Here is a 24,142-nt window from a genome sequence, read left to right on the forward strand (position 1 = left end):
TTTTGAGACTTTCCCTCTAATTTCAACAAAGTATAAAAGTATTAAAAAAAATCCAGTGGATAAATAACATTTGGGAGCAGTAATTTTTTCTTCCTTTCCCCCATATCTGTAAAAGCACTTAGTATTGGTATTACATGGCAAGTAAAGGCATGACATATATAAATCCATTTCATATCAAAAAACTTCCACTTTTAGTTGCTGTTAGGAAAAGACAAAGTTGAGATAGATCAAGGGTTTTTCTACACCCAAGCCTGATTTCTCATTTTAATACTATAATCACTGGTAATGAAATAAGCCTCCTTCAGTTGCCACCCACCTGAAAGAAGGTCTCAAAGCCAAGAATCCTTGTAATTCAAACTCCTCTGGAAGTGGTGTAGCTACAGAAGGGTAGAAAGCAAGATTTGTAAACATTTTAATTTAAAAACTTCATTCAGCAGAATGTTGTTCACTAAATAAAATGTTGTTTATAATACTCTTAGTTCTCTGCTCTTCTATGTAGTAATCCTGATAACCTAACTCATCTGCCAAGTCCCTGCATATTGCCTCTGGGCCCTGGACATTGTCCCCTACTACTTATCTACTACTCAATGTTGAGGAGGATGGATATGGTGGGACTCCCCACCTCCCAAATGAAGCCTTAAAAATTCATAGCCTTGGATCCAATAATCCCATTGTTTAGATTATCTCCTTGTTACTCAAAATATTGAATAACAACACTGTCATCACCCAAGAACTTGTAAGAAATGTATAATGTTAGGCTCTATCTCAAACCTACTGAACCATAATCTGAATTTTGACATGATCCCAGGTGATTCATTTGCAAATTAACACTGGAGAAGCACTGATCAGGGACCCCTGGGTGGATCAGCGGTTGAGCGCCTCCCCTCAGCCCAGGGAGTGGTCCTGGGGTCCTGGGATCAAGTCCCACATCAGGCTCCCTGCATGGAGCCTGCTTCTCTCTGCCTGTGTCTCTGCCTCTCTCATGAATAAACAAATAAAATCTTAAAAAAAAAAAAAAAAAAAAAAAGAGAGAGAGAGAGAGAGAAGCACTGATCTAACAGGAGTAAAATAATCAAAAAAGAGTCAACTACAGATTGGTCAGTGCATGCTGGGGATTTATCCCAAAGATACAGATGCAGTGAAACGCCAGGACACCTGCACCCCGATGTTGATAGCAGCAATGTCCACAATAGCCAAACTGTGGAAGGAGCCTCGGCGTCCACCAAAAGATGAATGGATAAAGAAGATGTGGTCTATGTATACAATGGAATATTACTCAGCCATCAGAAACGACAAATACCCACCATTTGCTTCGACATGGAGGGACCAGGAGGGTATTATACTGAGTGAACAAACATTATATGGTCTCATTCATTTGGGGAATATAAAAATTAGTGAAAGGGAAAGGAGAGAAAATGAGTGAAAATATCAGTGAGGGTGACAAAACATGAGAGACACCTAACTGGGAAATGAACAAGGGGCAGTGGAAGGAGAGGTGGGCGGGGGGTTGGGGTGACTGAGCGATGGGCACTGAGGGGGGGCACTTGGCGAGATGAGCACTGGGGGTTATGCTATATGTTGGCAAATTGAACTCCAATAAAAAAAAAAATTAAAAAAAAAAAAGATTGGTCAGTGCAGAATTATATATAATGGGGACATTTTTAAAGCAAATAGACAATGATTAAACACAAAATGGCATAGCCACAAGGCAGAATATTATGCAGCCAGTAAAAATTATGTTTCAAAATGTTTAAAAGCAAAAGAAAATAATAGCAATATAATGTTAACTTTAAGAAGCAGGCATAAATCTGTATCTGAGTATCTGACATCAATCACAGGCTGGTGTGTGTATGTACACGTAAGAAAAATGTCCCAAGAAATACGCTACATGTGAATAGCACAAAGTATCTTTGTACGAGAGAACCGTGGGTGAACTCCTGTTCTTAATGTTTGAATGTCCCAGATATTCTATAATAAGCAGGTATTACTTTAACAGAAAAATGCTGTTCACATTAGTCCTTTAAAAAAAAAAAAAAAAAAGAATCAGAAGGAAGGGATGAAGACAATTTAAAAGTACTGCATGCTTGGACTCCTATTCAAATGTAGCTAAACAGGAGAGGATGCTGCTAGAAGAACTAGCACATTACCGCTACTTCCATCCTCTTAATAGTGATGAGCATGGAGTTCAAAGTCACTGCTGAGATATTGAACTTAAAGTCAAACACTTAACAAAAGCCTTTTTTTCCCCCTCTGGCCTTAAGCCTAGTATAAGTGATAGAGAACAACGTCCACAACACAAGGTTAAGGGTAGCCCTTACCATTAGTACTTGAAAGATCCTCTTCATGGGGATGGAAACTATTTAGAAGAGAAATTAGCCAGGGCCAAATGCTGTAAATTAAAGAGACATTTCAGACTTTGTTTAAAATAGAGAAACCAGAACAATAATAAGCCATGAAATGTTATCTATAGGGGAAAACTTTATGTATTTTTTCCCCTTGCTTCAGCATTTTAAAGGCTGTATGATTTCCTAAAACCTATTTTCAAAGATGTCTAGATAAAAGATACACTGGAAGGGTCAAATTTGCACAGCAGAGACCTACTACTGCAGATCATTTTCCAGGCTCCTAATTTAACAACTAGTGAAAATAATTTGTCCGTTATAAACACTGATAATTGATACTTACTAAAACACACTGACCAGAGAAATAACATGCTATGTTTTGATAGAGATGTCAAATACATTATCAGTTATGGAACCCATTGCAAGTTCATCTGTGACAGGGCATGGGGACACCATATACAAATCAGTCTCTGTTCAAAGTGATAATATGGCTTTTTCTTTATGGTACAAAAAAGTCTACACATTGTTAAAATGTCAAGGTAAACTGTAAGTTTTCATTTGTCACCATAAAAATCAAAAGCTCCTAAGAAACATCAGAATTATTCTGAGTAGAGATTACAGAGAAAATGGTGAAAGCTAAAATAATTTCCAATCTTCTATGCTTAAAACAAGCAAATATAACTCAAATTGGGTGTTACTCTAAGGGAGTATCAAACAGCTTATGTACGTAAAATATGGAAAAAGTAAAAAAATCACTTCTCTGCAACTTCTAAACAGAAAATCAGAGCATATTGTAATGGGTAAGAAACAAACTGGGTTTACTTCAATTTCATTTTGAAATGTAAAAAATGCCTTTTCTCCATGATAGCAGCCAGGAATGAGGAACACACAGGAAGCCAGAAATCCTTAAGATTGTGCCTCACATGAGAAATTCAAACAAATAAATGAAAAGCACACAAAGAGGTCTTCGGTTCAATTTCCAGAGAGTAGGTGGAAAATACAGTCTCCCATTGTTCAAATGTTGTGTTTTAGAAGGTGGTTTCTACATATCTATGAATATCGAACAAACAAACATGAAATTCTAAAACACTTACTACTGTCTTTCATCTACCACTGCCTCCTGAAAGACCCTGGGTCTGAGTCTCAGCCAGTCCATGGAGACCTTGACTGCAGGAAGAGGATAGGCATTGTAGGACTCCTCCTGAGACTTGTTCTGGAGAGGACACTTGCACAGGATGCCAAGAAAAGACACTTAAAGAAAAAATGTATTCACAAAGCATAAGATATTTGAAACTTCTACCAGTCCAAATTAAACTATCATTATGAGGCTTCTGCTATATCCTAGTTAACACAAATATCTCACAGCTTTTTTCTAAAAAGGCATTTTTTCCCATGTTAAAAATGTTAGAGGTGCCTGGCTGGCTTAGTCAGTACAGCACACGAGTCTCACAGCTGTGAGTTTGAGCCCCATGCTGAGTTTAGAGATTACTTAAAAATAAAATCTTTAAAAAAGATGTCAGTAGATAAAAGGATCGAATTTAGGGTTTAGGCCTCTTGATCCAGTATTAGGAAATATAGGACACATTTTCGTGTCACTAGTACCATTACAACGATGAAAACACCTAAGATTATGCTTATACCAAAGATAGCATAGTAAATTAAATGATTTAATACTTACTAAAGAGGGCCAGTAACTGTGTCCAACACAGCTGCTCATCTTGGCTATAACTATGCTGCTCCGTTTCATTGCTAAAGTCACGAAGGTGATGAAGTTGAAACAGGTTAATGACAGTGACGTGAACTAACTGCTGAGAGTTGAAAGCTTTTTGGAATAGCAGCCTCTGTAAAAGAAGACAGAGATACTGCATATATTATCAAGAACGGGAACCACCTTAGACACAAGAATTAAACTGATGGTCTGCATTTAGAGCAACATGACTAACAGAGATAGATGAGTAAACGTCCCCACTCTTAATCCAAGACTTCAAATGAGTCTGATGTGGTTTGATGTTTCTCATGTCGACTCTTCGCCTTGAAAGCAATTAGCCCAGTCACCACAGAGCTCTTTTTCACAAGACTATTTTCCCCTGAGATACTGTGTATTTTTTAATATGAGAAAAGAGTTTTGGGCATCAGTCAGTAAATGTATACATCATAATCCATTAGAAGCAATTTTGTAAAAGATGCATAAATAATAAAATATTAAATTGAAACCAATGACAAGGGACACCTGTGTGGCTCAGTGGTTGAGCATCTGCCTTCGGCTCAGGGTGTGATTCTGGGATCCGGGATCAAGTCCTACATCAGCCTCCCCGCAAGGAGCCTGCTTCTCCCTCTGCCTATGTCTCTGCCTCCCTCTTTCTGTCTCTCTCATGAATAAATAAGTAAATCTTTTTTAAAAAAATGACAAGAAAGCAGATATACACATTAAAAGGAAAATTTCAAACTAAAAGACTAAAAAATGTTTTTGAACTGTTGGCCATACATAAGTTATACATAAAGTATGACTGCCAGGAATGCCTGGGTGCCTCAGTGGTTAAGCATCTTCTTCAGCTGAGGATGTGATCCCAGGTCCTGGGATTGAGTCCTGTATCGGGTTTCTTGTGGGGATCCTGCTTCTTCCTCTGCCTGTGTCTCTGCCTCTCTGTGTGTCTCATGAATAAATAAATAAAATCTTGAAAAGAAAAAAAAAGTATGACTCCCAAAATTTGTCATTAAATTTACTCTTTCAAAGGCTTGACACATTTAAAGAAATTTATTTATATATGAGGTATATAATAAGAACCTACTTCAACCTAATCACCCTATCTTAATATCTGTAGTTATTTTAGCTTATTCTCATATAAAATATTTTTCAAACATAAGTTTCTAACAAAGCTGATAGCTACTAGAGCTGATATCCTGGCTTCACCCTACCCTTTAGCCATAGCCAACCTCCTTCCCTCTCAGGAAAGGGATTCACTGTCACTAGCCTTACAGTGAGAAACAGATAACCTTACTTAACAGTCTACCAGCAGTGACGAGAGATCCTACCATGTCAGAAATTTAGAGCGGTCTTTGTTCAACTCCAGAGACTGTCTTTTTCTATTTATATTAAGAATCTGAACTATCCAGAGTAAGTTTTATGATTTCATTAGCAAGGTCTTTTATATTACCATGGCAGAAAAGTACAATTCAATTCCACTTTAGCTACTTTCTCTCTCTCAGCCTCCTTGCCATCTGCCATTCCAGTCTATACATTTAGAATGCTTATTCCTTTTCCAAAGGCATCAACCATTTTTTTCTTTTTTTCACAATGTTCTGAAATCTTATCTCTTCTTCTGATTTCTTCCATAAAAGTTCACCTTCAATCTCTACATCCAACCTTTTAGATAAACTGACCATTTACACAAATATATAATGTTGGCATAAAATGAGAATATTAACTTGTATTTTTTAAAAAAACATTTTTTTCTTATGAGTAAAATTTAACAATGTTATCTATTAATCCACTGACATTCTATTTTAGATGGCATTACCCAATAGGAGACAATCACAGCCCTTTAAAGGATTTTCTAGTATTTTTTTTTTTAAGATTTTATTTATTTATTAGAGACAGAGAGAGAGGCAGAGGGAGAAGCAGGCTCCATGCAGGGAGCCTGATGTGGGACTTGATCCCAGGTCTCCAGGATTACGCCCTGCGCTGAAGGCGGCACTAAACCGCTAAGCCACCGGAGCTGCCCGATTTTCTAGTATTTGCACAGAAGCATTAATGTACATGAGTGCAGCCTAAATGCTAGCAAATGATAATGTAAAATTTCATGACTTTTGTCTTGCTCTCCCTTCTACTCCAAGAGCCTAGAAAAGTGTATGGTACACAGCAGGCACTCACTCAATAGGTAATTCAGTGAACCCACACTTTTAAAAGTAAATGTGTAAATATTTGGTTGTAATTTTATAAAATTTAGATTGCACTGCATAAATAGAGGGTCTCATCAGGAACAAAATCAGATCGAAACTGACATACTGTTACTCAAAGATGCCTTCAACAGCAGTTGAGGAACATACTGAGCTAAATACCATTAAAAAAAATAGCACATAGTGAACATATATAAAAAGCCTTGCTGGGTAGCCCCGGTGGCACAGTGGTTTAGCGCTGCCTGTGGCCCAGGGTGTGATCCTGGAGACCCAGGATCGAGTCCCACATCGGGCTCTGGGCTCCCTGAGTGGAGCCTGCTTCTCCCCTCTGCCTGTGTCTCTGCCCACTCACCCCCTCTCTCTGTGTCGCTCATGGATAAATAAAATCTTAAAAAAAAAAAAAAAAAGCCTTGTGTCTTACTTCCTAAACCCCAGGCCTTAAATCTTTCAATGAACCTCAACTTAGGAGCTGAAGACTGATAGTTAGAGAGATACACTGAAGTTTACATGTAAATGATACTAATGATCTACATATGTTTTAGAAACACTTTTGAATACTCAACTATGCTAAAATTTTACCCAACAATGTTCTTCTGATACTTCAGTAATGAATAGAGTTTAAAACAGATCTGCTTCATACTATTTAACTTTAGAATATCAGAATAATTACTTCAAAGTGTATTTTACAACTGCCTACATAACCCCCACTCTATAACTTTACATACAGAAATATATATTTGAGGGGCGCCTGGGTGGCTCAGTCAGTTAAGCATCAGTCACACTCTTGGTTTTGGCTCAGATCAGGTGGCTCAAGGTCCTAAGATTAGGTCCCAAACTGGGCTCTGACCTCAGCCACTCAGGGCGGAGTCCACTTGTCCCTGCACCCCCACCACCTACAGCTCACTTGTGTACATGTTCTCTCTAATAAATAAAATCTTAAAAAAATACGTGTGTGTGTGTGTGTGTGTGTGTGTATTTGAAGAGAATATCAGTGTTTGAGGTTGAATCAAATGCAAAATGACTAGATTCTAGACCATAATAACTTACATAGAGAAGATTTCATTAAGGTAGGTTCCTCCTCTCTCTCCACTTAGGGAATATATCTTTCATAGAGTCAGGACAATCTCAAGAGGTCATCTGGTCCAATCCCCTCCTATTTTATAGAACTGTACCTAAACCATCCAAAAAAGATGGCTGTCAACCTGATTTTTAGATCTCAAAGGAGAGAATCCCTAGCAACCCCCTATGGATCTCTAGATTTAAGATATAATTTCAGTTCTGACCTCAGAAAAGATGAATATAAGTTATTTAAAAATAATCTTTCATATATCTGAACACTTCAAATGAAACTATTTTAGACTTGTTTGTTCTGTCCAGGCAGAATAGCTTAGGACATAAAAATTAGTTGCTCCTTTCATGTACTCTCTATAAATCATGGGCTAAACGTTTAAATAGGCCACCCAAAGAAGCAGAAAACAGTAGGTGACTATAGAAGTTATTTTAAAACAAACTATTATCATTATTTAGTACAAAATCTTATACATAAAAAGTGTCAACTGCAAAATTATCTGTAAAAACTACTTCGCATTGAGTATATTTGGCTAATTTATGTCTCTTAAGTATCTAAGTTCTACAATCTCTGGAATGTTTTACTTTTATAATACTTATAAAACTATAAAGCAGTTATACACAATTCCCCCAAGTGTTTGGTATACCCAGGAGTAACTAAGAAATAGAAAATCTTTTTTTAATTAAAGATTTTATTTATTTATTCATGAGAGAGGCAGAGACATAGGCAGAAGGAGAAGCAGGCTCCATGCAGGGAGCCTGATGTGGGACTCAATCCTGGGACCCCAGGATCATGCCCTGGGCCGAAGGCAAACGCTCAACCGCTGAGCCATCCAGGCATCCCTAGAAAATGTTCTTTAGACTGTCTTGTTTGCTGTTGATCTGAGTGACCAAAACAGTGACTGACACAACAGGCAGTCAAATATTTGTTGAATAAATGATTTAAAAATAAAGTTAATATTTAGTCTTGACTCCTCCTATATTTTATATATTATACTACATCTAAACTGCTAATCTGACATACTAATAAAAGATCATTTTCTTTCTTTCTTTCTTTTTTTTTTTTTTTAAGACTTATCCATTTATTCATGAGAAACACACACAGAGAGAGGCAGAGACACAGGCAGAGGGAGAAGCAGGCTCCACACAGGGAGCCTGACGTGGGACTCGATCCCGGGACTCCAGGATCACGCCCTGGGCCGAAGGCAGGCGCTAAACTGCTGAGCCACCCAGGGATCCCCAAAGATCATTTTCATATGAACAAAGATTACTTAATTTTATCTCCGTATACAAATTAGTAAAATAATAGTCCTGTTGAATGAAATTCTCATTCCTTTCCTTTAAACCACCACAAATCCTGATGGATCAAAGCACAATGAAAATAAAGAGTTAAGTTTACAGAATGGAAATACTATGAGGTAGGTACAGAATCCTACCTAAGAATATAAAAAGTATCAAAAGTAGTTACTTTCAAAACTGAAAAGAAAGGTGCTTGATCTGAGAAGGAAGGAAAGAGGAGTTGTTTTTTCCCACTTTGGTACTTTCTGCCAAATGGTAGCTACTTAGTGAAAACACTGCTGCTATGTTTCTTTATAGATGGTATCTCTGTTTAAATTGAGGGGATGCTCTATGTGAGAATTCCATAAGTTTCAAATTTAATTTTTACCAACAGTTCATAGTTAAGTAACGACATAAAAACTAGGAGTCAGCTTCCTCCAAATCTTATGCTTCCTGATTTAGAAAAGACAAAAACAAACAAACAAAAAAAACCACCTGTTTTTAAAATCTAACCTTAAACTGTTCTTCCAATTTCTCTCGAAGAGGGCTCAGCTTTTCCAAGCTCTTACTCAGGTACACATGACCGTGGAATTTAATAAAGGCCTTGATGAAGTCAGAAACACCCCATTTGGTTTTCACCTCATCCCGGCTGAAATGAAAGAAAAATTTCCATGAATCTTAAGCACCAAAATGGCTAACACCTCTTAAAAGAGGTTTCAGTCTGCAAAAACACATTATTTGAGCGCCTGATACACAAGGAGAGGATTCTGCATCTAACTTTTCATCTGCAACATACTCAGAGGAGTCATCAGTATTCGGCAGCCTGTACTCCTCTACTGGGAACAAATCAGATGTAGATTGCTTCAAATTCAGCAATGACTACACGCAAAACTTTAAAAATATATCTGTGTTTTTAGAAATTAGGCAAATAGAAGAGAAGTATAGGTAACTACTAGTTCTCGTATACCCAAATTTTATGGGTGAAGGTTACCAGGTTATACCAACTCCTCTTGAAAAAAATCAACCCTACCTTTCCAGTGCTTTAGAAAGTGCTTTTTGTAGATTCGTGGAGGCAGCTGGGAAAGGGAACTTCACAGCGATGCTTCTGCAGTAGTAGAAAATTGTGGTCAGATGGTCTCCTTTGGAAGAAGCTAAGATAGCCAACTGATTGTAAGGCTGACCTAAAGGATAAAATGAAGATTCTAAAGTAACCCAAGATGCAGTCTTGCTATTAGAATACAGATGATCAGTTTTTAAATCTATAAATTAATAACGGGGAGTATTTTATAAAGTAAATCTCATGACTTCCTCTCTACAAATGAGGATAATTTAAAATAGCACACTCCCTCAACAGAACATACTATGTTTAGTTAAAAAGCACATAATTAGGTAAGAGTACACTATTAAGGTTAAGACTTTAGAAAGGGCTAGACAGCAAATCTTGGCTTTATGGGCCTAAGAGTCTCTATTACAACTTCCAACTCTGCCACTGTAGTGGGAAAGCAACCACAGACAATATGAAACAGTATACACAGTGCCACCTCTGCTTCAAAGGGGCTCCTTTTAGAATCTAAAAGAATTTCAACGTGGCTTAACAAGAATGACTTGTATCACTGCGAATTCTGATTCTGAGGTCATCAAAAGACAAAAGCCCTGTTTTTTTAGGTAATAAAAACAATTCTCAAAAAAAAAACAAAACAAAACAAAACAAAAAAAACAATTCTCCTAGTAAGGAAATGGTTGTATTACGAGATAATTATTCTATAAGTAATTAAGGAAGCCAGAGTTGTTAGAACAATTTAGGGGATAATCTATTTATATTGGTTTACTGACAATAATAATCTTATTTTAAAACTTCATTTCTAGTTATATAGAATATACAATTAAAAGAAAAAATATGACCAAAACTCCAACAAATCAATCAATACCAAATCCCCAAAACTCAATACCAGAACTCTGAAATCTTTTGTTTTCATAAAACTTGGAAGATGAGCCATAAGTTATTTTCTGTATCGTTATAAAGTATCACAGTCAACCACAAAATGACATGAGGTCCACTCACCATTAGAGGGGACAAGCTGAGCTGCATGCCTATAGTAGGACTCTGCCTGGCTGGTCTGGTTTCTGTATCGAGCTGAGAGAAGAAAAAAGAAAATTTAGTTTAAAAACAAGCACACAAATGAATAAAAAAACTAGTAGGGTAATATTTCCAAAGCAACTACAGTTTTCAATTCTAAAGATAATAAATACATTAAAATTAATTTAAAATAATTAAAGACAAAATACTTTAAAGCAAATTAACTATAGGATTATGTGTGAAATGTCCATCTGGCCTTCCCTATTTGGGACATTCAGCATGTAACCAATCTTAAAGCTTACCTAGCCCCCATTTTCAGGTCCTCCAGTGTCATGCATCACCAGCTCCCACTATGGACTATGCTGGTGACCTGGAGCCGGCCCACAAGAAGGGGTGAGTTATATGGCACTTAAAAACAAAACAAAACAAAAAACACTATACAATATGATCTGAAAATTATGTATTTCTGCAATATCTTATAAAGTGATTTTGGAAAATGCCTCATACCTACTGCAATATTAAGTATGTGTGTGCACAGAATACAATGAAAGCAAAAACAACCTAAATCCACCTTGCACTGAATCTCCGTGCAAAACTTGGTGCTTACTCTAATGTGACCCCTCATGGAGTCAATGATTTATGACATCAAGAAATCATCCTCCAACTTAAAGCAGTAATGTTCTCCATTCCTTGTTATTTGAGGACAGTTGAAACATAATCCTATAGTTAATTTGTTTTACAACCTTTTTAGGTCAACCTTAAAGGGATGAACAAGAATAAGTTACATAACACCCTCAGATAAAATACATAAAATAGAAATATAAATTTAACTGTACAATGGAAACAATTAAAAAAGAGGCTTTAATACACTGATAAGAAGGAAAGAAGATAATCTAGCCTCAGAAAGAGTAATTTATTAACCTTGCAACCCCAAGAGTATAGACTTTTAATTTTGAAGACATTATGGCACCACTTTGAAAAAATTTAGTATTATTACATTTTTGGCATTCATTTGCTTACATCTGCATAAGTCTGAATAAAATATAAATCTTAATATGATAGTTGATACCTTCAAGATCCTTTCCCAACCCCTAAATATTGAGAAAATTTAAGTTCTTTAATATCCATTTTATAGTTTCCTCTTATGACCATCTAAATTGTTTGTGCATGCTCAGTTTGAAGAAAAAGCTTCTTTTTGACTACTCCAAAAAAAAGGATGAATGTATTAGCAATTCCTTCACACCAAAGGCTCACCAATGTCTCCAAGGTGGACGAGGCAGTGCTGGCAGATATAAGAACAGGAGCTAGACTGTGGCTTCACTATGGCGCTGGTATGCGTCTGTTTATTGCTGATAATTCCCAATTGGGAAGACTTCACACGGCATGGTAAATCTACATTAAACACTGTACACAGTTCTTGTAATAACTAAAAGGGAAATACGAACAAGATTTAGTGGTAAGTCGGCAGTGTTTTAACAGTTAGGTTTATATACTTTAACATGTGTACCTAATATCATATACATGAAACTTGAGCAAAGAATCTAAGAAAATAGGATAGGATAACTAGTAACATTATATATCGTATCTTTTAAATTCTCACTTATTACAGCGATCTACGATGTGTGTCTAAAAGAACAAGTGGGGGCGCGTGGGTAGCCCAGTCAGTTCAGTATTTGACTCTATTTTGGCTCAGGTCAAGATCTCAGGGTCTTGGAATCAAGCCCACTGAGCTGGGCTCCACACACAGCAGGGAGTCTGCTTCTCTCCCTCTGCCCCTCCCCCTCCGTACACATGCAAAAACTCTCTTTCTCTAATAAATAAAATCTTTAAGCGAATAAATAAATAGAAGGAACAACAGGGCCCCTTGGTGGCTCAGTCAGTTAAATATCTGGCTTTTGATTTTGATTCAGGTAGTCATCTCAATGGTTGTTGAGACTGTTGAGACTGGCCCAGTGGTGGGCTCTACACTCAGTAGGGAGTCTACTTGGGATTCTTTTTGTCTCTCTCTCTCATTCACTCTGCTCCCCCCTCTTCTAAAATAATAAGTAAATAAATCTATAAATGAATGAATGAATCAATCAATCAGAAACATTATTTTAAAAGACTTTACCTGAATAGGGTATTCAGTCACATTTAGCTAGCAACTTTAAGAAATTATCTATTGACTATTCCTCTTAGAAACACTCAAAAACTGGGGCTCCTTAGTGGTGTAGTTAAGTGACCAACTCTTGGTTTTTGGTCAGGTCGTGACCTCAGGGGATCAAGCCCCGCCTCAGGCTCTGCACTCAGTGACGTAAGTGTCTGGTTGAGATTCTCTCTCCCTCTTCCTACTCCCACTTATGCGCCTACCCCCTCTCAAATACATAAATATATCTTTGAAAAAAGAAACACAATAATCACTAAGGATTGGTGGTTACAAATATGACTTAAAAGCAAGACAACATATTTGTGAGACTTTAGGAGTTCCTTGAGATACATTTTTTAAGTAGGTTCCATGCCCAGTGTGGAGCTCAATGTAGAGCTTGAACTCACAACCCCTGATATCAAGACCTGAGCTGAGATCAAGTTGGAGGCTTCACTGACTGAGCCACCCAGGTGCCCCCATGAGATTTATTTTCTTAAGCCCCAGGTTAGTTTGTATCTTTGCATACATAATAGATCTGATGGTATTATAGATCTGGAAGAGACTTTTGACATTATGTAGACCACACATTTTTTCCTCCTTTCTTCTATAGTTTCACTATTAGAGGTATCTCCTCCTGGTCAGAACTAACTCCTCTCCCTATGCATACCTATTTCATTCTTGTCTGCCTCCTGCCTATCACTGCCTCACTCTTCTATCTACTTTTAACTTCTCATGTTTCTTTGCTGTGACCTAAAAATAGTGTCACCCACAGAAAATATTAATAATAATAAAACCTCAAAACTGGAACTCTCCCACTTGACCTTAGATTCCTCCTGCAGCAACCCTCTGTCTCTTCTTCTTAATCAAATTCTTTCAAAGGGATCCACATGTGTGCTATTTATCTGCTTTCTCAACTCCCATTTATTCCTTAATCCATTATGATCTACCTTTTTTAAATTTTTATTTATTTATGATAGTCACAGAGAGAGAGAGAGAGAGGCAGAGACACAGGCAGAGGGAGAAGCAGGCTCCATGCACCGGTAGCCCGACGTGGGACTCGATCCCGGGTCTCCAGGATCGCGCCCTGGGCCAAAGGCAGGCGCCAAACCGCTGCGCCACCCAGGGATCCCATTATGATCTACTTTCCATACAAACCCCTCTTCCCATCTGACTACCTACCAACACTTTACTGAAACTGCTGTCCATGTGACAATGATAACCAGGTATCAAATAAACAAATACAATGGGCACTTTTTGGTGTCATCATCTTATTAGACACTTCTTTGCTGCATTTTAAACAATTACCTTTATGGCTGATCACTGAGCTTTGCTAGTTGTTTTGGTTTGTTTTGTCTTACCAATCATTCCTTTATAGTCCCCTTTATTCAAAGGCTTTCTCCCCCCAACTTGCTCCCCAAAGGTTTCATTCTTGGCCCCCACACAGTTCTTTTCATTCTACTCTCATTCATTCAAATATTTACTTACAAATATACTCATTCCAATATTTGGGTACTGTATCACACACCATGGTAAGCAACAGAGATGAGTAAGAAAATCTACCTTCTTAAATACCTCACAGCCAAATGAGCAAGACAGGTATATAAAGTGGGGTTGGAGAAAAGAAGGAAAAGGGAGTGGCAAGGGATATCAAACATAATAGCTAGCAGAATTATCTAAACGTATAGTCAACGTTATTCCCTAAGGTATTTGATACACCTGTCTCACTTATCCTTGTGATAAACTAGTAGCAATATAGTATATGTAGTTATAAAGCTCCATTTTTTTCAGATGACACTATGAAAGCAACAGAAATATCAAGGGATCTGACTTACAGAATTAGAAATACTTTGGTTCTATCACCACTCTAACATGTGCAGAATTCACAACATAAAATAAGACATCCTAAGGACCCTGCTCAGGATTTGAAATGTCCCACCTTTTTCCTAAAACCACTATTTTTTTTTAAAGATTTTGTTTATTTATTCATGAGTTCATGAGAGACAAAGAGAGAGAGGCAGAGATACAGGCAGAGGGACAAGCAGGCTCCTTGTGGGAGCCAGATGCAGGACTTGATCCCAAGACCCCAGGATCACGCCCTGAGCCAAAGGCAGACGCTCAACCACTGAGTCACACAGGCATCCCTAAAAACCACTTTAATAACCAAATATAAGTTCCATGTACCTTTTCTAACTAAGCATAGGAAGTATATATCACAGCTTTACTTATACCTATACATTTGTTATGGGCCTATGACATAAAATTAGGTAAACAAATTAAAGCCCACAATAGTTAGAGTCAGGAAATATAAAAGGCAAGATGTATAGGAAAGGAACAAAAAAAGATGGGGAAAACCAAAACCAAAACCCCACACCAAAACCAGATGATTGCTGAAGATGGCAGAAGAAACATAATGGTGCAGAATGGAGTTTGGTAGGTACTGAAAGAACAAACTAGAAAACTAGGCAAGGCTGAACATTTATCAAAAAGAGAAAAGAATATTCACAGAAAGTAAAACAAACATGGCTGGAGCACCATATGGAATGTCTTGTAATAAAATTTTTGCCTGAACCCAGGAGCTGTAGATGGAGACACCAGAAAAGTTCCTGCTGACTCAAAGATTCTGGGTGAGAGAGCTCCAGTGGGTTTAGAGGCAGAAACAAGGTGGCACTAAAGAAGAGAAACAGATGTTCCATAAATTGAGCAGAATTATATTTGGCAATTATTCTGTGAAAACTCGGTATTAAACTATTCCACTGCCCCTTAGCTCTTTACCTTAAGCTAAGAATGGAGAACTATGAAGATACAGAATATCCTACAGAAACTTAATACTTTCTTTTAGGCTCTCACTTTCTTAAAGTAATAATTATTTGTTCGGTTCTTTGATGTTTTCAAAAAACCTATAGCAGAATGTTACATCTTTCTTTGGGAGTTTTGTTCCAGCTGGGGAGGTGCCATGAAGTGGCTCACAAAATGATAGCTTAGAAGTTTCAAAAAACCTATAGCAGAATGTTACATCTTTCTTTGGGAGTTTTGTTCCAGCCGGGGAGGTGCCACGAAGTGGCTCACAAAATGATAGCTTAGAAGTTCACAGAAAATATAACTGAGGATGACATGTAACCAGTCTCTTCTCAATCCATGTCAATTAGCCTTCTAACCCCACTATTTACCAAAGACACACTGCATCAAATCTAAGATACCATAACTTATAAGATGAACTATTATTTATCACAACATTAAAAGAAAAAAAAACTGCCAATTAAATGGTGACTTACAATCTTTTGTGATTTATCTGTTTTAGAGATGTTAAAATATAAAATATGGTTTAGAAATGAATATAGTATTTGTTAATGTCACCACTGACTTCCTTGTTGTCAAATCTAATTGGTCACTGTTTAATCATTTTATCTGACTTCTCAGCAGTATTCAACAGAGTTGATCACTGCTCATCAGTGAAATGCTTTTCTCTTGGCTTCTAAAGTCATCAGTATCTAATTTTCTACTATTGCAATGGTGGTTCCACTTGTGCTAACGTGTTCTCACCTAGTCCCGTGGTTTTAAACATTTATTTATTTATTACTAGTTTCATAGGTAGAATTTAGTCACATATAACACCTACTGCTTGGGACGCCTGGGTGGCTCAGTGGTTGGGTGGCTCCTTTAGCTCAGGGCATTATCTCAGAGTTCCAGGATGGAGTCCCACATCAGGCTCCCTGCGGGGAACCTGCTTCTCCCTGTGCCTATGTCTCTGCCTCTCTGTGTCTCTCGTGAATAAATAAATAAAATCTTTAAAAACACCCAGTGCTTATTATATCAAGTGCCCATCACCCAGTTACCCCATCTCCCCACCCACCTCCACTCCAGTGACCCCCGAGTTTGTTTTCTAGAGTTCAGTGTCTCTTATGGTTTGCCTCCCTCTCAATTTTCATTTTATTTTTCCTTCCCTTCCCCTATGTTCATCTGTTTCATTTCTTAAACTCCACATATGAGTGAAAATATAGGGTATTTGTCTTTCTCCGACTGACTTATTTTGCTTAGCATACCCTCTAGTTCCATCCAGGTTGTTGCAAATGGCAAGGTTTCATTCTTTTTAATGGCTGAGTAATATTTCACAGTGTGTATGTGTGCATGTGTATGTACACATGCCATATCTTTATCCATTCATCTGCCAATGGACATATGAGCTCTTTCCATATTCTGGCTATTGTGGACATTGATGCTATAAACACTGGGGTGCATGTGCTCCTTTGAATAACTCTGTTAGTCCTGTGGTTTTAAATACCAAACACTAATGTCAGACTAAGTCAGGGTTCTTTATTGTAATCATTAAAATTTACTCCAGCCCTGACCTTTATACTGAGCTCCAAGTTTATTTATCCAATTTCCTATTTGATGTTTGCGCTTAGGTCTCAAATAGGCTATCTCATTTAACACGAACACAGATGGGAACAAGAGTCCCCATTTCAGTCAACTAGCTGCTCAATCTGATAAGTCATTTGATAACTCTTCTCCTATCCTGATTCCACATATTCAATCCAATCTATCAGTAAGCCTATTATTGGCTATTCTTCAAAAATCCAACAATTTCTTTCTTTCTATTACAATAGTGGCATTCTGATTAGCTTCCATTCCTGACCCCCACCAATTCATTCTCTATACAAGAGCCAGGATAATCTTTTAAAAATGCCAACTTTATGATGTTACTCCCTAGCTTCCTCTTCAATGGCCTGCAACTACACTTAAAGATTATAATTCAAAACGCATCTTGGCCTGTAAGGTTTACAATGATCTGGACTTGGTCTAGCTCTCTGATGGTTTAATCTGCACTGCATGTAATCAAGAAAAATGTATAAGACATTATTGTTAACAACATCATTAACAGTTTCAATGATCAAACCAAGACAACATAAAAATCCAAGTAAAAAGTCCTATTAATGTTAATATCTGAAGGTTTATTAATGCTTATTCTACAATTGTTGTAATTGCTTAACCACTGCCTACAGAATGCAGGGAGAGAACAACAATGATTATAAAAATTGAAAAAAATGTCAAAATTAGATTTTCCACGTATTTTCCTTATAAAATAATTTGAATTATTATTCACCTGCCCATAAATATTTTTTTTAACAAATATACTCCTTTGATAAAAATGGTTTTTCTTTTGCTTTTGAACATTTGTTTCATCAATGTGCAATTTAAGCTTTGGAAATGTGTTACATATACATTATACCATAAAAAAGGTTAAGAATCATGTTTCAAGGGGACGAACCAATCTATGTAATGCCTATTATAAAAATGTATCACAACATGTGGATGCCTCCCTTCTCCCTCCACGAGGGCCAGATGCTTAAGGGTCCCTACTGCTCCCCCTACTTCAGCTATGCTTATTCACAACTCCAGTTTCTATTATATAGAGAGGGGAAGGAAAACAGATTTGAATCAGAAATTAAACTGAAGTTTTAAAACTAGACTATGTTTCAAAAACCCAAAGGAAACCAGAATGTTACGGAATCTTTCTATGAAGTTATGACAGAAATCTGGAATTCAAAAAAGCATATAGCTAAGGGATGCCTGAGTGCCTCAGTGGCTTGAGGGTCTGCCTTTGGCTCAGGGCACAATCCTGGGGTCCTGGGATGGAGTCCTACATCAGGTTCCCCGCAGGGAGCCTGCCTCTCCTGCTCCCTATGTCTCTGCCTCTCAGGTGTCTCTCATAAAGCATAGCTGAAAGTAGTAATGGGAGGGAGGGAAGAAGGGATAATATTTTTGTTAATACCCTGAGCTGAGATTCCTCAATTAAAATATACTGAGTCATACTGTACACACAATTTTATACGATTTTTCACTCAAGAGTAATACAATTTTTCATATTAAAAAAACTTCATAAATATCACATAATCGTTTCATAAATTTTCATTTTACAGATATGCCATAATTTATTTCATCATTATTCTACTGTAAAATACTGATGTTTTTAAATTTTATTATTTGAATTATAATACCTATTTGTTCTTTTACATATAAATATTATTTTCCTTATTATTCAGTGATCTATGGACGAAGAAAAACCTATATTACAAAAACATAAAATAAAAAGAACCTGGTAACGTTAGGAAACTCTAAAATGAAAAAAAAAAAAAAAACAAAAGAAGAAATTGGGAGGTAGTTGCCAAAAATAATAGAGAAAACAAGTATCTTTCATGTATAAGGGGCTCAGACAAATCACCATGGAAAAATTAGGGTCCAACAATGAATAGGAAAAGTAAACAGATGGTTTATACAAAAGACAAATATCTAATAAAATATGGATGCAGTTCAACACTAGTAACCCAGACATTAAACTTTAAATGAAAAACTACTTTCCATGTATTAAATGTAAATTATTCATTTAATCATTAATTTTTTGCACTTTTACTGCAAACACTTAATTCTGGCAAGCATGCATCAAGATAGACACTTGCATACCACTGATGGAAATGCAAAAAATATAAATGAGAGCAGTGCCTAGTGTCTCAGTTGGTTAAGTGTCTGAAATTGGGATTGAGTCCCATGCTGGGCTCCCTGCCCAGCAGGAGTCTGCTTTTCTCTCTCCCTCTCCCCTTGCTCCATTTCTCGCTCACTCAGTCTCTCTCTCAAATAAATAAATTTTTAAAATTTATTAAAATATAAATTTTTAAAAATTAAATTTACAAAAATATAAATGATAAATATTTTGGGAAAACAACAATGTGTATCAACAGTTTTTTTTTTTAAAGATTTAATTTATTTATTCATGAAAGACACAGAGAGGGAGAGACATAGGCAGAGAGACAAGCAGGTTCCCTGCAGGGAGTGAGATACGGGACTTGATCCCAGGACCCCAGGATCACGCCCCAAGCCAAAAGCAGATGCTCAACTGCTGAGCCACGCAGGCGCCCTGATGTATCAACAATTTAAAAATTTCATTCATCCAATGATTTCATTCATCATTCAGTGAAGAACTGGAAATAATCCAGTATTAGAGAAAAATGCTTTATATACAAAGATGCTTATCAAACTGTTTAATACAAGGGAAAATTTACATTATGTTTATAAAGCAAATATAAGACAAGATGTACAACTATGTACAAAATTACTAAAACGCCAGAAGGATATATACTAAAGTATAATTTATCCTGTATGGGAGAATTAAAAAAATCTTTAATTTCTATGTAACTTCCAAATTTCTTGAAATTAGTATGCATTATTTTTATAATCAGAAAGCAAAAAAAGTATCTAATAGTGTATCCATCTCTTCACTTAAATTGGATAGGAAAAAAAAATGTCTTTTCCCTCCGTATCCTCAGTATCTGTATTGTGCCTTACAAACAGTAGGCTTTTAAAAGCTTGTGGGATGAGTTAATAATCTTCAACATCTGCTTTAAAGGCTAGTTAGTGGCACATCACAATCCCTCCCTCCAGAAGGGTCAACTTCTACTGCTAGAAGTTGGCATCTATTTAAAAATGAATTTTGAGGGACACCTAGGTGGCTCAGTTGGTTAAGTGTTTGCCTTTGGCTCAGGTCATGATCCTGGAGCCAAAATATAGGTAGCAATGGTCAAGCAGCAGCATAGAGAGAATGGCCAAAGATTTCTTTTAGTCTAAAATCTCATCTTGCCATTCTAAGATGAAAGTTTATACAGTTTTTATTAATTAAATTATGAATGCTACTACAAATGGATGAGATGAAGTTTTCTAAAAGATTCTGCTTAAAGAAAATTCACTGTTCAGAAAGATTCTTTTTTTAAAAGCTTATTTATTTATTATTTATTCATTTAAAAGAGACTGAATGATGGGGTGGAGTCAGAGAGAGAAAGAGAGGGAGAAGCAGATTCCTTGCTGAGCAGGGAGCCCAATGCGGGGCTTGATCCCAAGACCTGGAAATCATGACCTGAGCTGAAGGAAGAAGCTTAACCAACTGATTCACCCAGGTGAACCAAAGATTTATTTATTCTTCTACCTTGCCTGACTTAGAAGTTATAGAAAGATGTAACCAAGTACAAGGTAAGTCTCTGAGGATGATAAATAATAGCTTATTATTAAAGCAGAAAAAAATCTACTTCGTTTAAGTAGTTTAATAGCATTTAAACCCCTAGATAAATTCTACTGAACGCATAATACTATGAAAACTCACTTGATATCACAAAGTTTGACAATTTTTGCCTGGTACAATATAGCTTTTACTTTCATAATGACTATACCTATACCCATAAATTCACATTTGTTCTAATACCACTTATAACTACTTTTGGTGTTTCACTAAGATATAGCTTTTCTACTCATTACCATTTTCTACTCACACAATTTTAACTCCAATCTTTATGCCAAACATCAACCTTTTCTGGTTGAATCTTTATTGTTTTAAAGGTCTTATGGCAAACAATATGGGATATTTTTATTCATGTAAGATTACAGATGATCAACTCCTGGATGGCCCATGTAGTTGTAACAAAAAGTGTTTATATGAACACTCACAACTAATCATAGAAAAATTGGTATACAACACAGAACTCACCTGAGTATAGAAGCCACTAGCTGCCTCTAGGAACAGAGAAAGGTTTGCCTGAACTTCACTCCGATTCGGGTTTGCTCGATTCTTTGCCTGGCCTTGTAGTGTTGTGATCTGATTCTTAAAGGCATGATTCCAGCTGAAAACAAAATGTAATTCTATTTGGTATAGCAGTGACTCACTGGGCAGACACTGGTCCCCCTGAGAACAAGAAAGAACTGTTTGTTATAATTATAACACACTAGACAGTAAACCTGCATTAAAGTTATTCACTTATTTAAATAACTTTATGCTCTTCTTTGAGCAAGATGAGACATGCCGTAGCATCCAACTGACCTTAGTAAACACTCACCACATGTTCGAATAATCAGACTGTGGCTTCAGTTATTAATCTTTTAGAGCTACTAGGGTTAGAGCCTATTTAGGAATCCCAATACAAAATCTGAACTACAGTGGCAAGACCAAAGTAAAAGGAAGCTATTAACAAATTGTCACACATTATGCCAAGAAACGAGTGAGTGTACCCTATCAAGTGACATGTATAGTGGGGAAAATTCTTTTTGAAAATATTAAGTCATATCTCTTATTTCCATAAAATCTATTTCCCATAGTACTCTGTTCTAATTCTATTTAATATTTTCTTTATTTCTCTTGAGGTTAGTATTTTTTTGAGAGCTTGAAATATAAGCTCATTTTTTTGACATTTCAATTCTGACTATTTAAAATAGGAAAAAACACAATGCTGAAATATGGCATACCAAAATCCTATTATAACATGTTTTTCATTAATCAAGCTGTATAAAGAATCATTTTAAATTCAGTTATGGTGAAATACAGTCATTCCTTAACTTGGAAATCACAGGGGGGGAAAAACAGAACTAGGATGGAGAGAGATTATTATTGCCTTGATTAAAGGAAGCAAACAAAGATAAAAGGTCTATAACCTACCTGGAAAGTACCTAATTCTTTATCAACGTCAACCTTGACACTCAAGAGCACTGGGCGTTTTTAATGGTTTATGAGGACAATCACTCCCTCAGCATTTTTGATGACATTTTATCCTTGACTCTAATATCACAGAAATGGATTTAGGCTGTGATTAAGCTTTTATTACTAGAACTTCTAAAAATATAAAGTATCTAAGAAACACGTAGAAGATAGAAACTAATTTTCACCACAACTTAGGGTAACAGCCATTACTAAATAGAATATTCTTAACCAATTTTTCATTTTCCATCAGCCTAATACCCCTGTTTCAATTTATAAGGCAAGGCCTTCTACAAAAGACATTTATTTACTCACTTGGGAATCTGGTCATCTCTCATTTCACCTCTCATAGAAAGAACAAGTGAAATAGCCTAAATATACAAAATCTTTCTTTAGTCTTATGTGGGGGGAGGGGAATACCTACTTATTTTATAAAAGGAAGAACTTCCCTTACAATGCAGAGACATTTTCCTTTGGGAGAAATTTATAGAATCATATTTGCCAAAGAAGAATTATCTAAAGCTTACTATTGAATTTCTATTTTAAATCATGGCTTAAATGCAGGACTGAACACAGAGAATCCAAACACTGTCTCTTAGTACTTGAAATATAGAATTATTTTTATGATATGCCCTAAAGACCTTAAAAAGATTCAACTCTAACCATTTCTCCTCTTGCTGCCTAAGACTATCTGAAGTAATACCAATGGTTAAATATTTTGTTCAAAAAACCTATAAGTATTAGAATTTTTTTTTCCATTGAAAGAGCTTACTCTGAGATAGTTTAAGAAGAAATAACCAAAATGTTCTTTTCTATCCTAAAGTCTTGGTGATACTCTTGTTCTTACAGGGACATCCCAAATGATAATACTTACAGATCCTGTTCTACTTTCTTGTCTAAAGCGTATTCCAAATCAGTAACTAGCATTTTCTGGTACAGGTCCTGCAGAGCCTGCCTGGATGTCCAGACCTCGGCTGGACCCAGCTTAGAATCTGAGTAACAAAACAAAGACAAAACAGTTAGAAAAACAGATAATTAAAATCATTATACCACCCCAATGACTCCTTCCCTCTCCATTTCCCAAAGCAAAATCTGCTTTAAGTATAGCATAAATTACTGCAGAAGTTTTATACTAGTACATTTTCAAATGACTTTCAACTTTTGGTTAATGATGAAATCTGGTTCAAAATGCTTCTGCATTTGTCTTTTAGCTTTGAAATAACACCATGACATGAAAAAGGCTAGAAAAGAAAGAATGAAAGATGCACCCTTTTCTTTAGTTGGATTTCTATGAATTCATGTCATAGGAAGCCATATGCCTCAGAAGTCATCCCATATAAAATGACAGACTACCGAGATGGTCTGTTTAATCATAACTATATCTCTTTATCCGAAGCAGCTTTTCTCTTTTTATTTTGAATCATTCTCACAATTGTCCTTACAGAATCTTCATTTCTGCTCATGATCCAGCAGTTGTTTGCACATTCTGCTATTATTCCTACCCTCTCTATGTCAACCCAATAAAGCCATAGCAGCGAGGGTTATTTTAATGATTGGTAAATTGCTTGCCAAGAAATTTTGTGCGCAATCCACACTTGCCATTTAATGTAAATGAGAATTCATAGCAGACATGGATTAAACTGCTTAAGAGGCTAAATGAGAGATTGGGTGCAAGATGAAAGGAAGTCAGGCTATGCCTAAATGTAATACCCAGCTGGGGACATAGCGTCTGCCAGAGTCCTAGAAGACAGGTTAGCTTTTCTGATTACTATGCTTACAAGTGAAATAATTGATGGTGAGCTGCCTCAATAGAAAAACTTAATAGTTAGGTTTCCTGGTTACATTTA

The 24,142-nt window shown here is 36.5% G+C and overlaps 1 protein-coding gene across 7 annotated transcripts in view; it reads right to left on the reverse strand.

Moving 5' to 3' along the window:
* SMG7 (SMG7 nonsense mediated mRNA decay factor) overlaps window positions 1–24,142 on the reverse strand; it is a 94,837-nt gene that overhangs the window by 15,914 nt on the left and 54,781 nt on the right. For all 7 annotated transcript variants that reach the window (XM_041755580.1, XM_041755609.1, XM_041755613.1 and 4 more), the window contains 10 exons: window positions 23,170–23,287; window positions 21,315–21,447; window positions 11,917–12,088; window positions 10,648–10,719; window positions 9,616–9,766; window positions 9,099–9,234; window positions 4,021–4,183; window positions 3,437–3,593; window positions 2,319–2,389; window positions 317–377 (listed from right to left, as the gene is read on the reverse strand). In XM_041755580.1, coding sequence (XP_041611514.1) covers window positions 317–377; window positions 2,319–2,389; window positions 3,437–3,593; window positions 4,021–4,183; window positions 9,099–9,234; window positions 9,616–9,766; window positions 10,648–10,719; window positions 11,917–12,088; window positions 21,315–21,447; window positions 23,170–23,287 — 1,234 coding nt within the window. The remainder of the gene's footprint in view (window positions 1–316; window positions 378–2,318; window positions 2,390–3,436; window positions 3,594–4,020; window positions 4,184–9,098; window positions 9,235–9,615; window positions 9,767–10,647; window positions 10,720–11,916; window positions 12,089–21,314; window positions 21,448–23,169; window positions 23,288–24,142) is intronic.

The sequence above is a fragment of the Vulpes lagopus genome, chromosome 1 (genome assembly GCF_018345385.1).
Source record: "Vulpes lagopus strain Blue_001 chromosome 1, ASM1834538v1, whole genome shotgun sequence".
NCBI classification, from domain to species: domain Eukaryota; kingdom Metazoa; phylum Chordata; class Mammalia; order Carnivora; family Canidae; genus Vulpes; species Vulpes lagopus.